The 20,647-nt window shown below is 41.4% G+C and overlaps 1 protein-coding gene across 1 annotated transcript in view; it reads left to right on the forward strand.

The window, feature by feature from the left end:
• Nucleotides 1-20,647, forward strand: part of LOC125439312 (myelin basic protein) — a 138,774-nt gene that overhangs the window by 45,375 nt on the left and 72,752 nt on the right. Inside the window, exon 3 of the mRNA XM_048508356.1 lies at nucleotides 3,069-3,162. Within this exon, the coding sequence (XP_048364313.1) occupies nucleotides 3,069-3,162 (94 nt within the window). The remainder of the gene's footprint in view (nucleotides 1-3,068; nucleotides 3,163-20,647) is intronic.

Raw genomic sequence — 20,647 nt, forward strand, 5'->3', positions numbered from 1 at the left:
TGCTCAGAATGAGAATCTAACAATAGGATTAAAGCTGGGTTTAATATTCCTTCTGTCTAATAGAAAATGCTTAGAGCATTTGTTCCCCATCAGACAAAGAACATAATTTTCTGTTATACGTCAGTAGAGCATTCTTTCTAGAGTTTGCAGAACAATCTCCCCGTTGATGTACATAAGAAGTGCATCATCTTTTACTTTGGGTTGAAGATCAGAGTGCATGAGTTTAAGACCACCTCCACAAATATCTTTTGTAACCCACTATCCTTAAGTTATCCTGTTCAACACAAAACTAAAGTATGAAGAAAGCAAACAAGCATAGCATTGTACACAAGAGACGTTGGCCAATGGTAAGCATTTGGAAGCCAGTGTGTTATAGGTTCAAATGCTCAGTTAGTCATAAACCTCAAACTACAGTTTTAAATACACTCCTGTGGGAATAAAGCTGGTTAGGTAAAATGGGACTTACTTCTGAGTAGACTTTCCTTGGATTTCATCTTTAATGTAGGATCCTAGACCAGTCACTCTTCTCAGACTAACCAACCGGGGCTGTTGTGAGGATAACAAGTGAAAGAACATAAGAACATAAGAACAAGCCAGCTGGATCAGACCAGAGTCCATCTAGTCCAGCTCTCTGCTACTCGCAGTGGCCCACCAGGTGCCTTTGGGACCTCACATGCAGGATGTGAAAGCAATGGCCTTCTGCGGCTGTTGCTCCCAAGCACCGGGACTGTTGAGGCATTTACAATCTCAGATCAAAGAGGATCAAGATTGGTAGCCATAAATCGACTTCTCCTCCATAAATCTGTCCAAGCCCCTTTTAAAGCTATCCAGGTTAGTGGCCATCACCACCTCCTGTGGCAGCATATTCCAAACACCAATCACACGTTGCGTGAAGAAGTGTTTCCTTTTATTAGTCCTAATTCTTTCCCCCAGCATTTTCAATGTATGCCCCCTGGTTCTAGTATTGTGAGAAAGAGAGAAAAATTTCTCTCTGTCAACATTTTCTACCCCATGCATGGTACGCCGACTTCAATCATATCCCCCCTCAGGCGTCTCCTCTCCAAACTAAAAGGAGGTCCCAAGCGGCTGCAGCCTCTCTCCTCATAAGGAAGGTGCTCCAGTCCCTCAATCATCCTCGTTGCCCCTTCTCTGCACTTTTTCTATCTCTTCAATATCCTTTTTGAGATGTGGCGACCAGAACTGAACACAATACTCCAAGGAGATGCGGAGAATTAGCACCACTGCTTCATATAAGGGCATGACAGTCTTTGCAGTTTTATTATCAATTCCTTTCCTAATTATCCCCAGCATAGAGTTTGCCTTTTTCACAGCTGCCATGCATTGAGTTGACATTCAAATCCCTTTCCTGGTCTGTGATTGATAGCACTGACCCCTGTAGCGTGTATGTGAAGTTTGGATTTTTTGCCCCTATGTGCATCACTTTACATTTTGCTACATTGAACTGCATTTGCCATTCTTAGCCCACTCACCTAATTTATCAAGGTCCGCTTGGAGCTCTTCACAATCCTTTGCGGTTCTCACCACACTACATAATTTGGTATCATCTGCAAACTTGGCCACCACGCTACCCACCCATATAGAGAGAGCCATATACATCCTATGAGGTCTTCCAAGAAATGTGAGATTAAAAATGTTAGAGATAGACATCACCCAGATTATGTGATTCGTATTGGTGTCACTCTGTTCTTCATTTGCGGTGCAGAAGTGGGTAGTTACCCTGACCTGAATAATCCATGCTAGCCTGATTTTGTCAGAGTTCAGAAACTAAGCAGCGTTGACCTAGCAAGTATTTGGATGGGAAACTTCCAGGGAATACTAGGAATGCTGCATGGAGTCTTAAAGTGACATACCAACTCTGAACATATCTTGCCTTGAAAATCCCACCAGGGATTGCCATAAATCAGATGTGACTTGACAGCAAAAAAGTTAAAAGTGTGCATGTGGGTCAGTGAAGGTCTTACCTCTATAGCATATGGAGTTCTGTATACGGAATACAGGGCTCTGTATAGGTATAGTACAGGAATTCTAGATGCCTAGGAATTACTCGGTATTATCTTCCTATTTTACCATTTCCTTTCCGCTGTCTGCCTTAAATTCTTAAAGCAAAGGCCATGTGACTCATTCTATCTTTGTCCTTAGGCCAGAAATCTTTAGCTGAAAATCATGTTATCTACTCAAATGAGTGTTGGTTGGTTGTGAGGAACTGCCAGTACTCAACCATTATCTTCCTCACATAGAATTGCCAAGCAACAAGCCTTTGTTTGTTGTATGAAGCTCCTCTGCTTCTTTTTAGAACAAGGAAAGGGAATAGTGGAGGGAAGGAGGAGGGTGAAGGCATTTGGTGGCCTGAGTCGCATGTGACCCATCAAGTTGAACAAAACCCATAAGTCATGTATAGTGACCACCACATTATTAATAATCCCACTATAATCCCACTATAATCCCACTATAATCCCACTATAATAATCCCAGTCCTAAGCAGGAAACAGAAATAGCTTTCATAAACTTTATGAATTTCCTAAAAGGCATGGCTGCAAGTTTGCATTTATCTTTGTGCATCTCAAGTTGTGAAGGGCTGAGGTAGAAGTTGCAGGCATGAGATATTGGTTATGATTTGAATCAGCTTCCTATATCTCACATGCTGCTTCCTAGGCCACACTGGCTTCTAATATTTGTCCAATATCTTTGGTTTTTATTTCACAATATGAATTAGAACATGAGTTGAGAGGCTGAACTAATCATTACTCCATCAATAACATCTTTTCTGCTGCTTCCTAAGCTTCAGTATTTAAATATGAGCCAGGAACTTTTGAACTTAGTGTCAGGACCAGTTTTCAGAGACAAGCAAATATGAACACATGTGAAGAAATATTATCAACATAAGCACATTTTGCACACTCCACATACCTAGAGTTAAGGGCCACGAGATGACTTCCTAACTTCTGTCTCTGTAGAAATTAAACATTGCCTCGACTGATATATTTGCTAATGAACAAGCACTTCTTGCTGATCCATCCTTCAAAAATTTGTGCAATGTGTCATTTCAGAACGCTGAATCACAAGTGGAAGAAGTGGAAAATAAAGTGAGTCCCAAAGCAGAAAGGCTAACCCAGCAATCTTCAGAAGACAATGAAGTATTTGGTATGTAGTTTTAACAACTGGAGACTTGGTAATATACTGTACTTTATATCTTACTAAACTTCTGTTCATAACAAAACTCAGAAGGCTGGTCTACCTGTAATTGAAAATAATGGGTAGATTTGGCCATCTACCCACTGCTTTTTAATGGGATGTAGACCAGCCCTCTGAGGCATTGCAATTCTCATGTCGTGCCATACGAAGGCAGCTCCCTCAAAAGAAAAAGAAAAATTGACAGAGATGCTGGATCACCTGGCAAAACAAACTTTATTCATGTATTTTTTTAAAAATGGAAATAGCAAGCGGATGAGCTGCTAGCAGAGGAAACCTTCGTGGGTACAAGGTAGTCACGGAGACTCTCTAAAGCAGCAGAAAATGATGGGCGTGAGGAGAAAACCAAGCTGGTAAATTGGGAAGGAAAAAACATTCCCTGCTTTCTGCACAAAAAGCAAGGAACATTTTGTAAGCGACTTGGGAAAAATAAACGCTATTTAGCATTTTCAAAATAAAATGCTTTGGGGGTGGGGGGGGGGATGTTTTCCAAATGTTAGCTGTACAGAATTCCAGCAGAAAGCATTTTACATTTCAGTCTCAAAATGTTTTGTTTCTGTTGTGCAGAAAGGATCATCGGTATTAGTGTCTATGCTTCCATTTTTCCCCCATTGATCTAGTAAACTATAATTCAATGTAAATTTGTCTGTGTTGACTGTCTTCTTTTGCTGGCCATTTTTGGCCTACAGTACTTATGGAGAGCTCTAAGCTCTTCTTACATTTTATAATCCATGGGATGATGATGTAACAGTGAATCTAAATGCCCTTTTATAATGTGTTCATTTATATTGATAAAATTCTTCTCTGATAAATGCTTTCTGCTTACAGCCTGGGCCATAACGGTGTACATTACCTGATGGCTATTGCCACCTTGTTAACAGGAGCGCTGCAGCAGTGCAATCCCCACGTGTTTCCAGAGGCAATCTAACGTGTTAATCATTAATAAAGCCCTCAGCAGAATGAAAAGCTCCCCTGTTTGAACACAGCTTTCTATGTCACACTAAGGCAACCACAGGTATCTTGATTAAAGCTGCTTCCAGCATGGTTCATTAAGCCAATCAAGTACATGAGGAAGGCTCACCATTGCAAGTACTCATTTCTGAAGAATTCTCATACATCATGCTGTTCAGCGCAGAAAAGCAAATTAGGTTAGGAAAGAACTAGGAAATCTCATCATGTTTCTGTATACAAGGTTGTGATTTGGTGCTTAAGAATCTCTTGCTAGCAACTAGTAATAAAATGCATTTGTTTCAATTGTGCCTCTCTTCAGCCACAGCAACTAGATTCCAGAGCAAGCTAAACAAATGAATAAGGCTCAATAAACTGCTCTGAGTCCAGGCCCAGACATTATATTGGCCTACAAAGCAAATTTTCCGTCACAATGCTTCCCCAGAGCTCCCTAAGCTTAAAACATCACCTAAAGGACAAATAACAAAAGGATAGAAATAAAATTTACAGACAGATAAAATTATGAAAATCAAACACAGGTTTCTTTAAGTAGCTGCTTGCCAGATTGTCTGAAACATAGTACAAAATTGCCTTTAAGCAAAATTTTGGAGGAAATTGTTCGTTTTTTCCCCTTTTGTAATTGTAGCCCAGTGCGGAGGTGGGGGAGCTCTGTGGTGGCAGGAAAAAGGAGGGAAAATGAAAAACTTACCTGCCACCCGAATAGCCCTACACAAGCTTACGCCACACTAAGTCCGTGACTGTGGTGGGTTTTTTTTCCCAGGCTGGAAGCCCAGTGGAATCCAACTAAAGCTGCCTCCACTCTGGGATTTTCCCCAACCCACCCCCCACTGTGCTGGTTTTCACTCGGACACCAGAATAGCTCCTGAGTGGCAACCATTTCCAGGTTTTGCTGCCACAGAACCAGGTGGTGCCTTCACACCAGCATCTTTGCCCTCCCTGTTGGGGTAGGTGCTTCTTATTCTGGTGGGGTAGGCAAACATGCTGACACAACCTTCGACCACCCCTACAGGCCATCTATTAGAGTATTCCCCAATAACTAGCATAGCTAGTAGGTAAGAAAGAATTGCCTGGATAGTTTCTTGCTCTGTGGACATCATCCCATTGAAATATGCATGTGTGTGGACTGTTATATGCACAAGACTAAACCAGGCTCTTTTGCAGTTCAGTTGACAAAGTTGTTAATCCATAGATTTGTTGGCTGGGCTGCCTAAATATTGTAGCAGAAAAGTTCAAAATCACTTGAACCTTATATCTGTGAAAGAAAGGGAGAAAGGCCTTGTTTTTACTGTTAGTCTTTATTCAAAATCAGAAGTAGAGTTTGGATTTATAACTTCTGCCCCATTGTCTGCTGTAAGGGGACTCAAAGGAGCTTACAACCCCCTTTTCCCTTCCTCTTCCCACAACAGACACCTTGTGAGGTAGGTGGAACTGAGAGCATTGTGAAAAACTCTGGCTAGCCCAAGGTCACCCTGCAGAAATATAGGGGTGAGGAATCAAATCTGGTTCACCAGATACGAGTCTGTCACTCATGTGGAAAAGCGGGGAATCAAACTCGGTTCTCCAGATTAGAGCATACCGCTCTTAACCACTATATTATGCTGACTCTCAGCCCCATTAATGTACATGGCACATTACAGAGTTTGACTGGCAAAGTTGATAGGTTCCTGCACTCAAGGAGCTAGTATTTAGATCTTATTTTAAAAGTTCATTGAAGGCAATGGCCCACAGATGTTTTCCACTTCTCTCTTTCTCCAGGACCCTCTGCATGCTCCAAAAAGCTTCTGTTGGGGGGTCAGGGGACACTGGGCTTTTCCCCACTTCTCCTGCTGCCGCTGTCGCTGCGCGCTGCTCTGAGCGCGCGGCATCCCTAGCGCGCGTCTGGGCGTCCCCACGACCCCGCGCTCTGTGCGGGGTCATCCAAAGGCGCCGTTTTTGCCAGCGCCAGGGATGCCGCGCGCTGAGCGGGCGCAAGAGCGGCAGTGTCGGGGCAGCTGCGCTGTTGCCGCCCCTGACGTGGGGAGTGCAGTGGGACCCCGCGCTACTTGCAGAGAGTAGCGCGGGGCTTAAGGTAAGTGGGGAAAGGGCCACTGTTAAAGAAAGCTCTCCACCACCAGGAAGAGGTGATATAGTGATATAGTGTCTGTTCTCACTATAGGCCCTCATCCTGCACTGCATTTAGTTCAAGTGCTAGCCACAATACTCAGCAGACTGTTTTTGGAGTGCACAGGAGGCAACTGGAGAAAGGATAAGTAAGGGATGACAACTGGAATAGACCTAGTAGAATGACTTTACTATGCATAAAGCATTACAGCTGAAAGTCATGAAGGAATTGTGGTCTTAGTTCAGCTGAGTGAGGCTTTAGCTCAATGAATGTTAGAAGTTGTCTTTTTCATTTCATCTGTAAATCTTTGTAAGCCTTATTACTACCCATGATAGGGGATATTCCTGCTTAGAAACCTTGGAGTTGATAGAACAGTTCATTAATTCTGGCTGTTGTGGTTTTCTGAGCTCTGTGGCCGTGGTCTGGTAGTTTTTGCTCCTAGTATTTTGCCCACGTCTTCAGAAGTATGTCGCAATGAGATGTCTGTCTCTCAACAGCACAATGTGGAATGGTTGTGAGGTGGGGTATATGTTTTGCCTGCCTTGCAGGGGAATGACACACATTTCTATTGAAGTCAGGACTAGCCTAACAAGCGTAGCCAAAACCTCTATAATTAATTCTCTTTAAAGTATTTGATAAAAACTTAAAATAGTCTAAAAACATTCATAATGACTAACATTTTGGAGAGCTGAGCTGGAGACTTCCTTCTTGGTTTCCAGCTTGGAAACTCCAAGATTCATCTTCAGTCCTGTTTCAACATTGCCTAACAACTGGTTACTTCCAAAGGGAGAACAAGGTAGCCATGGGAAGCCCCCCCCCCCCCAGCCCCATTATAGCAAGTTTTTACATGGAACACTTTGAAAAACAAGTCCTAGAAACAGACCACCACCACCCCCCTCCAAACCACAGCATGGTTCTGATTTGTGGATGATATTTTCACAATTTGGAGCCATGGCAAGGAAGAACTGATAACAATTTCTAGACCACCTTAACAGCATCCACCCAAACATTCAATTCACAATAAAAAAGAGGGAAAATGCCATTTCTGGATGTCATCTTTTATCTGCAAACATTCTTAGAAGAAAAGGTGACAAATTCCATCTTCTCTACAACAGTTACTGAAGAATAAGGACATAATTTATCATCACCCATCAGGAGATAATGGATAGAGAACAGGCTAGACTTTCATAGCCTCTTTTCTTGAGCTACATATAAAAAAGCAAATGATTGGGGAACCAAGCAAGCAGTATTGGGGAAGGGAAGCAAAATACATGGCAGAAGACGTCCAAGTACTGGAAAAGTTAATTGTGACTGATAGCTTGTAAGTACCTCCTTGTAGTTTCTTTTACTCATCAAGAGTTAGATTCTTTGCAAGAAACAACAATTAATTGTTGCAATAGCATCCTTTTTTTATTTACAAAAGTAAAACTATACTCTGATACCAGGGCTATATATTCCTCCACCACAGAACAAAGTATGCCGGACCTTGTTTGTTGTAAAATGTTCCTCTGGGGTCCTAGTGCCTACTTAGTCCTACCCCCCCCCCCCAAATCCATTTGAAAGTGAAAATATGTTTTTGCATAAATGCTCTTGTATCAAAGAACCATGTTCAATAATGTACAAAATAGTGGTTTTGACAAAGGCAGCATGTAAAAATGAATTATAATTCTCCTATTTGTTTGGGACTTCATACTAATTCGGAAACATACAATTTTCTCAACCGCTGCACCTGAACTGACCCAACTATTATCTTTCAGAAGCAACAGCCGCAGAAGGCCATTGCTTTCACATCCTGCATGTGAGCTCCCAAAGGCACCTGGTGGGCTACTTCGAGTAGCAGAGAGCTGGACTAGATGGACTCTGGTCTGATCCAGCTGGCTTGTTCTTATGTGGAACAGAGTCTACCACCACTGATTGTAGTGTGCCTATAAATGACCTGGAAGGAGGCTAGGTGTGGAACTTTGACACCAGAAAGTACTGTATATACTGGCGTATAAGACTACTTTTGAACCCTGAGAAATCATCTGTAAAGTGTGGGGTCGTCTTATACGCCGGGTACTCTTATATGGCGAATATATCCCAAACTCTATATTTAATCTGGAAAAGAGTGGAGTTAGGGGTAAGATATACTTGCCAATATTGATCGATCTTATCACGCCCGGACCATATCTGACGGTACAGAGTTTGGAAACACTACCTTTATGTCATCCACTGTAGCTTATAATCTCTCTGCCACTTAGTAGAAATGATAAGATGAGAAAAGTGAAGCCAGATGAAAGCAAGCAGCTGGCAACAGCTGGCCTGATTAATTTATTTCATTGATAGACATTATGGAGGGGATGAAAACCGTGAGGTTACTGCAGTTCACAGTGGACTATTGCTGAGCAGCGTGTTCCATCCATTGCAAGCATAATTGTTCCTCGAGCCACAGAATTAATGCCGAACGGTGGCAAATGGGCACAGTGCTCTCTCTGGCAAGAAAACACTGAGACTTTTCTATTTTGTTCTCACTACAATCTTGTGTTATTTGTTAGGCAGAGAGTGTGTGATTGATCCAAGTTCAGCCACAAGCAGAATGCACTGACTTCCATGTAAATATTCAGCAGATTGTTTTGATGTTAGTTAAAGAGGGTCGAGTGTGTGTTTCAGGGTATCATTGAAAGTAAATGGACTTGATTTCTTACAATCACATACTTCAATTCACTATACAGTTTGTCCTCGATTCTAGCTCAAATTCCTTCCTTTATTTTTGTATCACTCACCGTAGTCTTCATACTATAATCTTTAAAAACCATTTTAAGTGTCTTTTGATAACTGGAAGTGCATGTTGTAAAAGCTTGGCAATTTAAGTGGCTAATACGATTCTACATGGAGCTACTGTACTGTATGAGGTGAATGTGATTTATGGATACTCCTGTACAAGATTGCTTCTGTGTCATTAAATATACATATTGTTAGAATAAGGGAAAAAAAGAGAGATTTATATCTTGAGACTCTGAATTCACTTTTGGTTTTTTCTTGGATTTTTTTAACCATCAAATCAAAGTTGATTTATGGTGACCCCAATGGGGTTTTCAAGGTTAGAGACATTCAGCGGTGGTTTGCCTTTACCTGCATCCAAGTCACACCCCTGGTATTCCTTGGAGGTCTCCTATCCAAATACTTACCAGGGTAAGCCCTGCTTAGGGCTATCCAAGTCTAGCTAATTTAAAGTCCTTTACACCTGGAGTGCAGCATAACTGCATGATACAAGCACAAAAATACAGAAATTGAATGCCAACATTGTGAAAAACTGGACCCCAGTCCTTCCATATTAAGCCCCTGTTGCAGCTAATCTGGATTTGGGATAGGTGCCATGCAGAATAAGATGTAGAAATAAGAGATAGAAATTAGAATAAGATGTAGAGGGGAAGAAGCAAAAAACAATTTCATTGTGGGGGGGGGGGTGTTCCAGGATGTATAGGTGTTTTATGACTTAACAATTCATTAATATTCTTTAAAAAATGGAAAATTGTAACTTACATATGTACATAAGTGCCATCAGATTGCAACCAATTTATGGCAACTCCAGTAAGGGACTTTCAGGGCAAGTGAGAAGCAGAGGTGGTTAGCAGTTTGCCTTCCTCAGTCTACAGAGGCTTCCTTCATGGTCTCCCTTCCAAGTACCTGCTTCGCTACCAAGAGTTGATAAAATAAGTCTATACAATGCTACGTTCCCTCCCTAATTGTAACTGAAGCCATAGATTACTTTCTGTGCTAAATTAGCAATAAATATATTTCTCTTCTCTATTGCACTTACTTTGAAATTACAATTTAGACATCCACACTTTGACTTGGTCTTTCAGTTAGAGACATTGGCCTTGGGGGAAGGATCCAGGGCCAACTCTCCCAAACATCTGCTGCATGAACCCAGTGAATTTTTAGACCCAGCACAAGAAGTGAATGTCATTCCAGCATTCTTGCTCAAATCTCAGAATTTCAGACTCATCTGTATAAGAGATAAATGGGAATAATATTGATTACTGTACAAGGATGTTGGGTACACTGAAACAATCAAAACATAATGAAGCCTGGTACATGGATTTGGAAACGTCAAATTCAACTGAACAGTAAGTACCAAGTAGTACAGTTCTCTCTTTTACTGGTCCCCAAGCCAGACTTACACGAATTCACGTACCATTAATATTTCTCTCCTGCTAATACACACGCAAAAATCAATACACACAGGTATCTCCCACAGAAAGAACTGCTCTTTCTCCTCCCTCAAACTTTTATTTCACCCAACCTTTTGACCCCTGTTTCTCCTCTTCCCCTACCTTCCTTCCCACTTACCTGCTGCCTAAGCATAAACCACTTGTGCACCTGAGTTGCTCTGGTGCATCTTCTTCATTACATGTTGAAAGGCCATACTCGTAAATGGCAGTGGCACAAGCTGAGAGATCCTGTTTGTTCCTGTTTTCTGGTCCATCATCACCACAGAAAGCCCTAGTTGCTCTGGCCAGAAGTAGAGTTCTTATTCAGCGCAGCTTTGGCATGGAGAGCTACATGGCTAAACATGCTGAGAGCAGGGGCCTTGTTTCCTCCTTCAGAAAGCAGATTCAGCTTTTTCACATTGGTTGAAACAAGAATCCACAATGGAAACCTCCCCACCCTGTGTATTCTTTAGTACTCAGACTGTTTCCCTCAAATCAAATCAGAAAAGGCATGTATTTTGGACATCATTTAGCTTAATGAAGTTCTGCAGGGCCTATGAGAAGGAGCTGTTCCACCAGGTCTAAGGTTGAGGCAGTAATGGTTCCATCTACGCTTGTTTCCACTAAAAGATCCAAGTGCGGTCATGTGGTCTTTGGTGGCAGTTAAAGAAGTGCATTTCTGTATTTTAAAAAAAGTCCAGATTCTTTTTTAGCATTTAAGGTTCTTATTTGAGCACTACCTTCATCAAAACTTTGATAAAAGCATTTGTATTGCCTTGGACAACTATCATCAAGACTTGCCTTTTTCTTTAGTGTGTCTGCCATTTTCTTTCCTGTTCAGTGCCGCCACAGGAAAGAAAATGCAGCTGTAGAAAAAGGCAAGTCTTGCTGATGGCTGTCCAAGGCAATATAAAGGCTATTTTATCAGAGTCCTGTGTTTAATAGTGCAGAGAATAATGGTTTTGAGAAAGATTCTTAAATACTAAAAGAGAATCGGAAAGGGGGATTGGAACTGGGGAGGCCCTAGGACCACAGCAGAGCATTCCACCACAAGGAAGGTCCAGGAAGACGTGGCAGATTAATTCACACATCTCCTGAGATCTTTTTTTTGGAGCACAGGTGTCAAACTCGCGGCCCTCCAGATGTTATGGACTGCAGTTCCCATCATCCCCTGCCAGCATCCCCTGCCTCCCCTCCCCTTCTTCCTCTGTTTTTTTTTCTGTGTAGGCTGTGTATATTTTAATGTGAAATTTACTGAGATTTTGCTGCCATTGGGATATGTTTTATTGACAGGCCAGGTTGCTCGATCTGCCTATTAATTTAGAGTAATGAAATTGTATTGTTTTATGTTGGAAGGTGCCTGAGCTTGTAAGGAGAAGGACCAACTACTAAAAAAAACCCCAAACAACAGTGTTGGTGGTAAAATTTCCCTAACGTTGAATGTTGCCAACATTCATTCTGTGCTTGCTGCAAGTCTGCCATTTTGCACTTGATCCCCCTTCCCCCAAATTTGGCCTTCTTTCACTTCTAATGGAATTGACTCTGTGTTGCCATATTTCAGACAGGAGAGAAAAATCCCTAAATTTTACTAGAAAAAGAATTTCCAGGCATTTTATTGGTAGAATGCTGCTCAACCTATAGTGATGCTCCTGTTCCTATATAATATGTTGCTTTTCCAGGCACTTCACAGCATATTACATAACTTCCAAGATCTGGCAAGGTCAGTTTATACCTTTCCCCCTTCCCATACCATGCCCATGATAGTTGTTGTTTGTAAAAAGGAACACTACGAAGTTACAGTGTGGTACATTAACCTGCCACCGCTAATATTAGAGAACCTGAGCTAATGTTCTGTTCAATAGGCACAAGGAGTGTGTCTTTAAGGACTGACAAGACTTACAGTAGAAATTCTCAGTGGGTGGGGAGTCTTGATGTCAAATAAGCATAAGAAAAGCGAAAAGACCTAGTATTTTCAGGCTCCGTACACTGGCAGTTGTGTAGAAACGTCCTGGTGGTGACAAGACGGCAGCCCCTCACAAGCCTTGCATATATCACAGTGGATCCTTGATAATACTGTCCTTTATTTCAGCAGCATTCAAAGGAGGCTCATGCTCCAGTGCCTTCCCTATGCTTCACTCGGCCCTTTTTAAAGCTCTAGTGAAATGTCTGATTTATTGGGTTTTCTAAATGCACAGTTCACCAGGGGCTATGTAAGACTCTCTGTTGCAGCAGTTCTTAACACTGGTCCCTTCTCAAACTGGTTCAGTTTCTGGTAGTAACATGCTAAGCACTTATCCCCCAGTGCTTCTCTTCTGGCGTATACAATGCCTTACCAGAGCAATAGCTTGTGGACAGACTCTCCTCAGGCAGTTTATTCCTAGCGTTGCTAGTCATAGATATGCAATTTCCTTCTACCCATGAGAGCACATTTAGGCCATTTGTGAGGCCATTTGGCATACTTAATTTCCAGTCAGTATCATATTTATGTTGTAACTAATATAGCAATTATGAAATTATTTGTCTTCAGAAATGAAAAAAATTCTGAGATTTTTCTTTGAAGCGAACTTTTCCAAAACTGATGCTGAAAGGGTGCGTAGGATTACCGCTTTTGTCCTGTGAGTAGATCCTGTTTCACAAACACAGATTCCCTGGCCTTTCTCCTATCTTTCCTAAACCTGCTTTGCTCCAAACATTTCAGGAAGGCTGCAGTCCAAGCACACCATCTGGACAGGAAAGTTTAAAGGCCCTGCCCATCTCAGCATCATTTTACTTCTGCACTTCTGTCCACAGATTTTTTTAAATGGTAATTTCTATCCATAGTACTATATTAATTAACTATGTGTGTGTTTTTAATCCCTCCAAAGCCCTTTGATCACTCAATGGAGAAACGAGAGGGAAATGTCACCTGTGGATGCTCTATGGCCTGTGAAAATCCCTCTACATTCCCAGAAATAAAGAATGTGAAACTGAAAATCCTTGTACTTTGGATTCAGCCATACAGATTAACTTGTTAGTTTGCCTTTGGAAACACGTGGGGATTGCACTTCTGTAGCGCTCTTGTTAACGAGGCAATAGCCGTCAGGTAACATACACTGTTAAGGGCCAGGCTGTAAGCAGAAAGCTTGTACTGTGGATTCAGCTGTAGAGATTTAATTTTTTTAATTTAATTCATTTATATCCCCCCTTTCTCCTCAAAGAGAACCCAAAACTGCTTACAGCATTCTCCTCTCCTCTATTTTATCCCAACAACAGGTAGTTTAAGATAAGCAAGGGTAAGATAACCTTAATGTGTGTGACTAGTTACCCAGTAAGCATCCATGGCACAATGGACATTTGAACCTGAATTTCCCAGATCCTACTCCAACACCAAAACCACCACACCACACAAGCCCTAATCCAATCCTAAACCTGGTTACTTTAAAGTGACATGTAGATTTACTTCCAATTTAGACTGGCTTCTGGAAACAGATTGAAAAACATGATCGGAATGCCGATCATTTTTATTTATTTTGTTTCTGATAGTTGAACACTATTTGCCGCTTGTATTACACAACTTTCTGGGAAAAGATGATTGATATCACAGAAGAAATAAAACACAGAAGTCTAGGAGTTTGCAGTCATTATGCATTTCTGACAAAACCTGTGGTTATTATCATCCTAGGATTGCATCCATCAGTTGTACATTCTCAGTACAGTCACTTGCAATTGTATTTTCCAGTGTGGACAAGACTATCCAGTTGCAAATAAATGCTATGATGCAATTTTATCATTGGATCTAGAGATGGATGGATGGATGTTTGAAGTGAGGGCCAATTTATTTCAATGACATTAATCATCAGTAAAAGTTACACTGGAAGTTTATGTTACCTCTTGTCCATTGTGTTTGATAGATATAAGAATGAACTGACAAGGAAAAGCCTGAAGAGGCTAATTTAGCCATTTATTTTTAAGCCATAATATCCTTGTGTAGTTACTTATTTTTACAATCTTTGTGCAATAAAATATTCCATCACTTCACTTGAAGTTTATTAATTTTATGTAACTTATATTCTGCCCTTCCCCTCAGAGGCCCAGGACTGCTTCCAACATATTATAAGCAATAACAACATAAATTACATTACAGTTAAAATCTCAGGTGGCAGCTAGCCTAGGCTGACCAGACGTCCCGCTTTTGGCGGGACAGTCCCACCTTCAAACAATTTGTCCCGCGTCCCATAAGTTCTTTAAATCGTCCTGATTTTTGGGAGGCTGCCACACTGCCTTCTGGGGCGCAAGGCAGTGCGGCAGCCTCCTGCATGCGCGGTTGCAGGAGCATGGCCTTCTGGGGCTTGCCATTTCCTGCCCTGTCACATGGCGGGAAACGGCAAGCCCCAGAAGGCAGTGCACTCCTGCAACTGCGCGCGTGCGCGCGCGGCCGCCTACCCCCCGTCCCGGTTTACAAAGGTGACCATCTGGTCACCTTAAGCTAGCCCATTCACCTTGAATATACTAAAATACTAAATCTTAAAACACCTCATAGGAACAGAAATCCAAAACCCAGAAAAAGGAGGGACAAGGGAGAGGGAAGTCAATTGAATGCAGCTTTGCTTTATGGACAGAGGAGTTGTATTTCAACTTAAAATCTGCTTAACATAGGATTCCTCCTATTCTATTTTTTGTTAAGTTAAAAAATTCATTTTCTGACAAAGGGCAAGAATATGATGATCATTCTTAAAGATGAATTGTTCTTCACCTGGACTGATAAAAGTTAACCCAGAGGAATGTGGGTTTGTGTCCTGGAAACATCACCAAAAGATGTATTTGACCCTCACAATTAAATTGTCTCATTTGCCAAGGTGCATTTTTCGTTATTAATTTGGCTTTCTCTGTCTTCAACAATTAATATATAAACATATTTCATCTCTCTAAATGGCTCACTTCCTCCTTAATTTATTAATGTAACATATAACATATAATGTAATGTAACATATAACTTATTCAGTCCTTTTAGTCTTTGGACCCTTATTTTAAAGAGGTCAATACAGACCAGTAGGTATGCTGTGTATTTAACTAACTTTGTTACTTTTCCTTCCAAATTAATTTCCAGCATTACTATCATGGTCTGGAGCACACCACAATTCCTTTCCCTGCCAATTTTTCACTAGCTTCCAGGCAGTCAAACACTGGCTCGTAAAGCACTCCACCTTTAAGGAGACTCAAAGCTGCTTACAATCACCTTCCCTTCTCCTCCACACAACAGACACTATGGGAGGTAGGTGAGGCTGAGAGAGTTCTAAGAGAACTGTGACTAGCCCAAGGTTACCCAGCAGGCTTCATGTTGTATGAGTGGGGAAACAAACCTGGTGCACCAGATTAAAGTACATTGCTCATGTGGTAGACTCATTCCGCACATGCAGAATAATGCAATTTCAAACTGCTTTCAGTGCTCTTTGAAGCTGTGCGGAATAGCAAAATCCACTTGCAAACAGTTGTGAAAGTGGTTTGAAAACGCATTATTTTGTGTGTGCGGAAGGGGCCGTAGAGTGGGAAATCAAACCCAGTTCTCTAGATTAGAGTGCACCGCTCTTAACCACTACACCATGCTAGCAACGTGGTGTTATCCTAATTAAATCTAAAATTCCAGTACATCAAGTCACTGTCCTGTTGTTATTTTCTGTACTACGTTGGCATGAAAAATACCCTGTTGCAAAACATGAAATGGGATGCAGAACAGCACATTAATCAAACTTCCGTTTATTTTTGCAAAAGGAATCAAAGTGGACTTTTAATCCTTTCCCACAGGTGGTTGCACAATCCTCTAAATTTGTTTTGGCTGTACAGTTATTGGGCAACATCTTACTAGAAGGAACGAAAAGTATTGAGGGGGGGAGGGGGTGGGACCTGAGCACATAATAGCAGCATCCCCACTATAGGCTGCAGTAGGCAACGCTTGCCAGTTTAACTCAGATGAGCTTACCTCTCAAAGAAGGGAGAAATGAAATATTCTCTGGTTGTATTTGTTTTTGCTTGTTTAGAACATTTGGAAATGGAATTGCATTATATAAAATGAAAAAATAAGCACTCCCTTGTATATTGGATTTTCTCTTATGGTACCCAGAGAGGCATCTGTTATTACCTGCCCATATTCCATAAAATAAACGTGAGCAACAGGACTATTCAAGGGTAGAATGTGCTCTTCATCGCCAGTATTTCCATCTTGCTCTTTCAGTTCAAGGGAATAGTACTTTCATTATGCAACTAATTTAGTTATAGCGATTCCACAAGTCCCATTAGCCACATTCATTTTCTGCACTCTGCCCCCAGTCCAACTCTTTTGCTTACTGCATACCAAACAGTATATCTCTCTTACTCTTGATCAGTCCTCTTTCATCTTTCCTCTGTGTCTACCACAGCTTTAATGAGTAATCCCTCCTTTACCAAGCTATCTCTTTGTAGCAATAAACTCAACACTGTTTAGACTTAGCAGACTTATATTCGCAGCCAGAAATCCACCTGACAGGCCACTGCTGAAGGCTGACTCACACATACTCTAGTCTAGCACCTGATTGTTTATCATTGGATGAGTCACAGCTGAAAGCATTCCTAATTCCAATGAGAGGTATTATGCTTGAGATAATGGGCAAGGTCTATGCACTTGTAATGTAATTGCTCATTCACACACAAGGTCAAACCATGGAAAAGTGTGGATGAACCATCCTTAAAAACATTGTCACCTTCCTTTTCACATTTTATCCAGTCTTCAAGAGGGGGATGGGAATCTGTACATCTTCTCTTATAGTTTTTGCTCATTGTATCTCAGGAACATTAGCTAACAGGTGAGCTCTACAGACTATGGCACAGTAAGCTGAAATGTACATCACTCATTTATTGTGTAACATTATGTCATTCAAATGTACATGTCATGGCTATCATCTTGTATACCCTCTTTTTTTACAATTGCATGGAGAGGTATTTGCATATGCAAATGACAGGTCACATCTAATTATATTTGCATGGTGGGAGGAGCTGCCTAGTTATGATGTCTCACTAGAAGTACATCATTGACAGTTTTCTGAAACTCCATTGGCCTTTACAGAAGGCTCCAAGGGGGATTGGCTGCAGTAAAGGAAAGACTGGATCGGAAATGGAAGTAAATCTTATAGGGACAATCCGAAAGACTTTGTCAAACAATGACTAAACCAGTACAAGATTTAAAAAATCTTATGAATGATGGCAAAGTAAAATAACTGAACATTGACTCCACTCCATGTTTATCCTATACTTTACAGTTCATATTGTTGGCTGCCTGGGGATAGAGAAATGTCACCACCGCCCAGAAAGGAAATCTGACGCTGGTGTTGCAGTTTGCAGTCTATTTGTCTTAGTGTCAGCTTTATAATGTTAATATGGCAGATTATTATTGGCAGGTTGTCAAAAGTGATGACGAGCAAATTGTTATCCCTTAGCTGGAGCTTTATTTGGATCATGCAAATGACTGGCCTGCAGCTATTAGAACAGTGTATATAAAGACAATCGAATCGGTGAAGCGCTGTGAGCACTTAGAAATAGATACTCCTGTGAGTATCTATTCCTTTTTATCCATCTTTTCCTCCAAGGAGCTGAGGATGATGGAATGTATCTAACCGGCATTTCTGGTGATGAAAAGAAAAAGGAAGAGGCTGCTGTGACCACCCAAAAAAGTTATGCTGGGAATCATGGGACCTTCAAGGACAAAAGCCACATGGGAACAGGGCAGTAGTAAGGAAGGAAGTTGAACAGGAATGAATGAAAAAGTTAGTTGGATCTATCCAGGTGTACATATTCATTTTCTAACAAACCTGTGAGGCTGGGTGGAATGACTAGCCCAGAATCACTCAGGAAGCTTCAATGCACAATTGAGATTTGAACCTGAGCCTTCCAGTTCCTAATCTAGGCTTGCCACACTGAATCATGTAAGTTCTAAGTACTTTTTCCCATGGGTACCTTTAGGAAACTCACAAGAAAGTTGTGAATAGTCCTTCTTCATAGTTGTTCTTAACAACTGGTGTTCAGTGGTGTGTTATTAGCCCTCTCTGACCCTGCTCTTCATTAATTTCTATAATCTCTCGTTAAAGCCATCTGTTGCCATTTTGTAGCATCAAATTCCATATATTGATTAGACATGTTGGAAACAAGTACTTTCATTTGTCTGTCCTCCATCTGTTGTCAATCAACTGAATTAGGAGTGCAGTCCACAACAGGTTTACTAAAGGTTTGGCCTACCACAGGACAGATGCACAAGCCAGGGCAACTGTGCAATACTCAGTTCTAAATGATATTATACCTTCTGAACCCACTGAGTTAGACATTGATGTCAATGGGTTTAGACATGTCTTAACTCCATTTAGTAGGTTAAACAGAGAGAGTGTGTGTGACTGTCTCAATCTAACCTACTTCATAGGGCTGTTTTGAGGTCAGTGGGCTAACTGTTTAGTACAATACTCAGTTCTAAATGGTGTTATGCCTTCTAAACCTACTGAGGTCAATGGGCTTAGAAGTGTCTAACTCTGTTTAGTAGGTCAGACTGAGAGAGAGTATGTGTTACTCTCCTAGTGTAACCTACTTCATAAAGCTGTTTTGAGGGTAAAATGGAGCTGAAGAAACTGAGGAATGCCACTCTGAGCTTCTTGGATGACGGGCAGAATAAAAATGTACTGAATTAATTGAATTAATTGAAAAGCTACTGTGGGTGACTGACCTGAGGATAGCCTATATTTTCTCTTAGCTAGTACAGTAGGAGCGTTGGAGACAGTGGCAGTGATGAGCAAAAGTGGCTGTTTGGTTATGAAAAAGGATTTCCTACTTGAAAATGTTTTGTAAAAAGAATTCGAAATCTCAGAATGGAGGTGGTTAAAACACTGCATGCATGTAGAGCTGTGCTTTTGGATAATTAAGGTGATAATTATTAGAAAATGAAAATGATGGTAGGTACTTGAAACTTAAGATAACCAGCTGGTAGCCACTATCCTAAAGGAAAGCACATAAACCTATTTGCAATCCTACTCATTTTCAGAAAAAGCAAAAAAAAAAATCTGTGTTGATTCACATGTGGATGCTTATCCCGTAACTTGAGTTTAGCACATTTTTTGACTTGCAGCTGAATGTGTGAATGGCCTCCACTGAAAGGTACTTAGAGGTGATCTGGGTGTTCTGTTGGTCCACTCACACATAGAAGTCATCATTCAAAACTGTAGTCATCGAGTGATTAAACCCCCATGCGTAAATAACTTCAAAGGATCCCATGAAGACTATTTGACAGTGCCATGCCCATGCTGCTAAATATTCATTAATGTATTTCATTAGTCAACTATGTTATTCAAATGTAGTCAGGTTGATAAGATGTATTAAGGTTTATTTATCTGGTTCCAGGGTCAGCAACCTGTGGTTCCAGAGCTGCAAGCAGCTCTTTTGCCTCTCTTCGGTGGTTCCCCAAGGAGCAGTTCCCTGGACAGCTGTTCTAGCCACCCTGATAACCAGCCAGTGAAGGGCCCTCCCACCAATAAGTCTGACAGCCGGTGTGCGAGGCAGGACCAGCTCTGATGAGGCCAATGGACTCGGAACAGTGCTTGCAGCTGAATTCTGAAGCCAGGCCAAGTCAGCATTCAGCTGGGCTCACCTTGCTCCTGAACTCCACTATTCAATGCTTAACTTGGCTTGGATGAATCCAGCTTTATGCTGCAGGATTCAAACCTGCAGTTTAAAGCTGGAGCTGGCCAGGCTGAGCCCAGCATCAAATTGTGAGTTTGGCCAGACTGGCTCCAGCTTTAAACTGTCGACTTCAAGTCCACAGTTGAATGCTTGACTTGACTTGGATTCTGTGTACAGGCAGCAGTTAAGTAAGAGGGGGAGAGAGAGGTCTTTTTAAAGATGGTGGGCTGAAGTAGCTCAAAGGCTGCCCCTCCCCCCAAAAATTGGCATTTTTCAGGATCTGCTTATTCAGCTCCTTTTTATTGCTGCTTTGTTTCAAAAGAACCCCCACCCCCTCGGTAGGCAAGATATTTTTCTGGATTTTTTTTTCATATCACTTTTCTAAACATAATTGCATGGATTGATAATATTGTTAAGATAGCTGCTGTGGGGAAAGGGCTGGACTTGAGGTGTAAAGGGGATGGGCAGGAGTTCTATTACTATCAAAAGAGTAATTTTTTACCACCTC

This window comes from Sphaerodactylus townsendi, linkage group LG09 (assembly GCF_021028975.2).
Source record: "Sphaerodactylus townsendi isolate TG3544 linkage group LG09, MPM_Stown_v2.3, whole genome shotgun sequence".
NCBI classification, from domain to species: Eukaryota; Metazoa; Chordata; class Lepidosauria; order Squamata; family Sphaerodactylidae; genus Sphaerodactylus; species Sphaerodactylus townsendi.